Consider the following 3,090-nt stretch of genomic DNA (forward strand, 5'->3'; position numbering starts at 1 on the left):
TCTCCATTCGTCAACAACCCTTTTTCCTCTGGAAGCAGGAGGTTGCTGCCAAACTTCGTAGCAAGTGCGCTTGCATTTGGATCAAGACGTGTTCGCCGGCATTTTATTATTTAGACTATATAGTGGGCTTAGAGGCCCGTGCGTACACCGTGCGATCAGGATCCAACGCTCTTACGAAGCCGCCCGCGTTGCTTTCCTGCTAAGGTTCCCCCGGTCAAAGTCTCGCCACCACGGGGCTCACCAATCTGGAAGGAGATCCGACGGTGCTGGGCCCCTCACCCTAATCCCAAAGCCGAGAAGAATTCACCCCCGTCCCGTCCGTCCGGCTAATTCGCTCACCTCTGCTCCGCCTCCCCCCATCTCCCCACAGATCTCGCCGCGATGGGCCTCGCCGCCGCCGCCGCCGCCCGCGCGGTCCTCCTCCTCCTCGCCGTATCCGGGGTCCTCCTCAGTCCTGCGGCGGCGGAGATCAAGCAGGAGTCCTTCAAGGACGACTCCCGCGGCTCCATCCTCTTCGAGAAGTTCGGCTTCGGCCTCCACGGCATGGTGTCTATCTCCGTCACCGGCGCCAAGTACTCCTCCAAGCTCGCTAAGCCCGACCCCGCGCAGCTCGGCTTCTTCCTCCTCTCTGACGAGTCGCTCTTCGAGGCCATCTACGATCAGCCGGCGCCCACGGATCTGAACCCCAACCCGGAATCCTCCCCCACGTGCGTCCTCGCCAGCCCCTACGTCAGGCCTCTCTTCACCTTCGCAGAGGTCGACGACAACGGCTACCACAACCAGACTTTCCCCATCACCCACCCCGACGAGTACAGCCTCTTCTTCGCCAACTGCGCGCCGGAGACCAGCGTCAGCATGGAGGTCCGCACCGACATGTACAACACCAACCCGGACGGCACCAGGGACTACCTCTCCGTCGGCATGGCCTCTGTCCCAACGATCTACGCCTTCTTCGCCGTCTGCTATGTCGTGTTCCTGGCCGGGTGGCTCTACGTCACCCTCCACCGCAACCGCCTCTCCGCGCACCGCATCCACCACCTCATGTCGGGTCTGCTCGTCGCGCGGATGCTCTATTGCATCTCGGCGGCCGAGGACCAGCACTACATCCGCACGGCCGGGACACCGCATGGGTGGGATGTCATGTTCTACCTGTTCCAGCTCGTGAAGGGTGTCATCTTGTTCGCTGTCATTGCGCTGATTGGGACCGGGTGGTCGTTCCTGAAGCCATTCCTGCAGGACAAGGAGAAGAAAGTGCTCATGGTGGTGATCCCTCTGCAGGTTGCAGCTAACATCGCTGCTGCTGTGGTCGGCGAGACTGGTCCTTTCTTGCAGGGATGGGTGACATGGAACCAGATCTTCTTGTTTGTTGATGTCGCTTGCTGCTGTGCTGTGCTCTTCCCAGTGGTGTGGTCGATGCGCGCTCTGCGGGAGTCATCCAAGACAGACGGCAAGGCAGCCAGAACCCTTGCCAAGCTCATGCTCTTCCGCCAGTTCTATGTTGCCGTTATTGGATACCTCTACTTCACCAGGATCATTGTGTATGCCCTCAAGACAATTACTAACTACAAGTACAGATGGGTCAGCGTTGCAGCGGAGGAGGTGGCCACCATGGCATTCTACATGTTCATGTTCTACATGTTCAGGCCAGCTGAGAGGAACCAGTACTTCGCACTTGACGAGGATGATGAGGAAGCCGCAGAGATGGCGCTCCGTGAGGAGGAGTTTGAGCTCTAGACGACCACGTGGATGACATGGGAATGCAGCCATCTCCCATTCATTTTCTCCTCGATGTGATGTTGATTATACTATACAGATTCAGGGTTTAGCTAATATATGTCTACGTATTGTGGTAAATCTTCTCCAACTCCTTTTAGTTTTGGAAGCTGCCAACGAGACTTGTGATGACTAGATTTCTTGTGTTGCAAAAGTAAAGGGGAATTAAATCAATGTTGCCATTTTGTCAAGTCTTGGGTTCAGTTCTTTCCTTCTCACTGTTATATTTTCACTATGAATGGATGATTTTATTTGTGTGGGGACTGGGAATGGCATCGATAAGCATCGTGTTGCCGTGTCCTTTCTGAATTTCAGATGGTTGTTGGGATCTAGACGTGCAAGCGGACACCTTTCCAGAAATCTGGCGTTCTTGTTCCTGCGTCACTCTCTGGCAGCTTGAGTGGCTGGAAGCCAAACGAGCCACCCAGCCACCTACAGGTAACCACAGGTTGGAGTCACTAGTAAGTGAAAATCAGCCTGAATAAACATCTTCTCAATAACTCAGCATACTTCTTGGTGTGTTCTGTATTAGCTTAATTCATCTGGGCTCGAGGAACAGGTGTACGCACGCGTGTGTGTGGTTCTGTACAAAGCTATTTGGTGATCATCAGGTTCAGTTATTATAGTGTGGGCTAGTGATTTTCAGTTTTATGTAGTTTATCCTGTTTCTTGATACGAGTAATTGTCTAATTGATAACCCTGGCGTTACAATAAACAGTTGTGGTTGCGGTGCTCGATTCTTTAGCTCAGCTTTCTGAGCTTAAGTTTATTGTAGTATTGGTGCCCCAATTTGAACGTCTGAGAGGACATAAGTAGCGCAGACAATGAACTGGCAGCGTTAGGCTATCTCCGGTAGATCCCCTACTATATCTACTATTTTAAATTTCGCTTTGTTTACGCTTTATAAACAGTGTCAAACAATGTCATCTACAGTTCCGTGTCCTCTATTTTACACCAGAAACAGCCTAGTTGTTTTGAGGTTTTAAGTACAGAGATTTTACTTACTATACACTATCTCTAGCTACATAAGCTATGTTTAGATACCTATCAAAAATTATGTATTTAGAATAGTAACTCTGTTTCTAGAAAAGCTAAATCGACTTATAGTAACTATATTTTTAGAAAAGCTAAACTGACTTATAATTTCTGAATAGAGAGAGTATTCCGGTTTGGAGCCTTTAGACAAGTTGTCCACTGTTGCTTTTTGTTTGCCTATTTTATGATGAGTGTTTACGTCCAACTGTTAAGGTTATGTTCGTTTTGATTTCAATCCACCTGGATTGAAGAGAATTAGGGGTTGTTCGTTTCCTTCTCAAT

At 50.6% G+C, this 3,090-nt stretch overlaps 1 protein-coding gene across 1 annotated transcript; it reads left to right on the top strand.

The window, feature by feature from the left end:
• The first annotated feature begins 291 nt into the window (after window positions 1-291).
• On the top strand, window positions 292-1,990 carry LOC100272830 (putative seven transmembrane receptor family protein). Its single transcript, NM_001147283.2, has one exon. The coding sequence runs from the start codon at window positions 382-384 to the stop codon at window positions 1,732-1,734; it is 1,353 nt and encodes a 450-aa protein (NP_001140755.1). The 5' UTR covers window positions 292-381; the 3' UTR covers window positions 1,735-1,990.
• Window positions 1,991-3,090: the final 1,100 nt, after the last annotated feature.

The sequence above is a fragment of the Zea mays genome, chromosome 3 (assembly GCF_902167145.1).
Source record: "Zea mays cultivar B73 chromosome 3, Zm-B73-REFERENCE-NAM-5.0, whole genome shotgun sequence".
Taxonomy (NCBI): domain Eukaryota; kingdom Viridiplantae; phylum Streptophyta; class Magnoliopsida; order Poales; family Poaceae; genus Zea; species Zea mays.

What these genes read in the sequence shown, in the direction of transcription:
- LOC100272830 (NM_001147283.2), top strand. Translation starts at nt 382, where the DNA reads ATGGGCCTCGCCGCCGCCGCCGCCGCCCGCGCGGTCCTCCTCCTCCTC.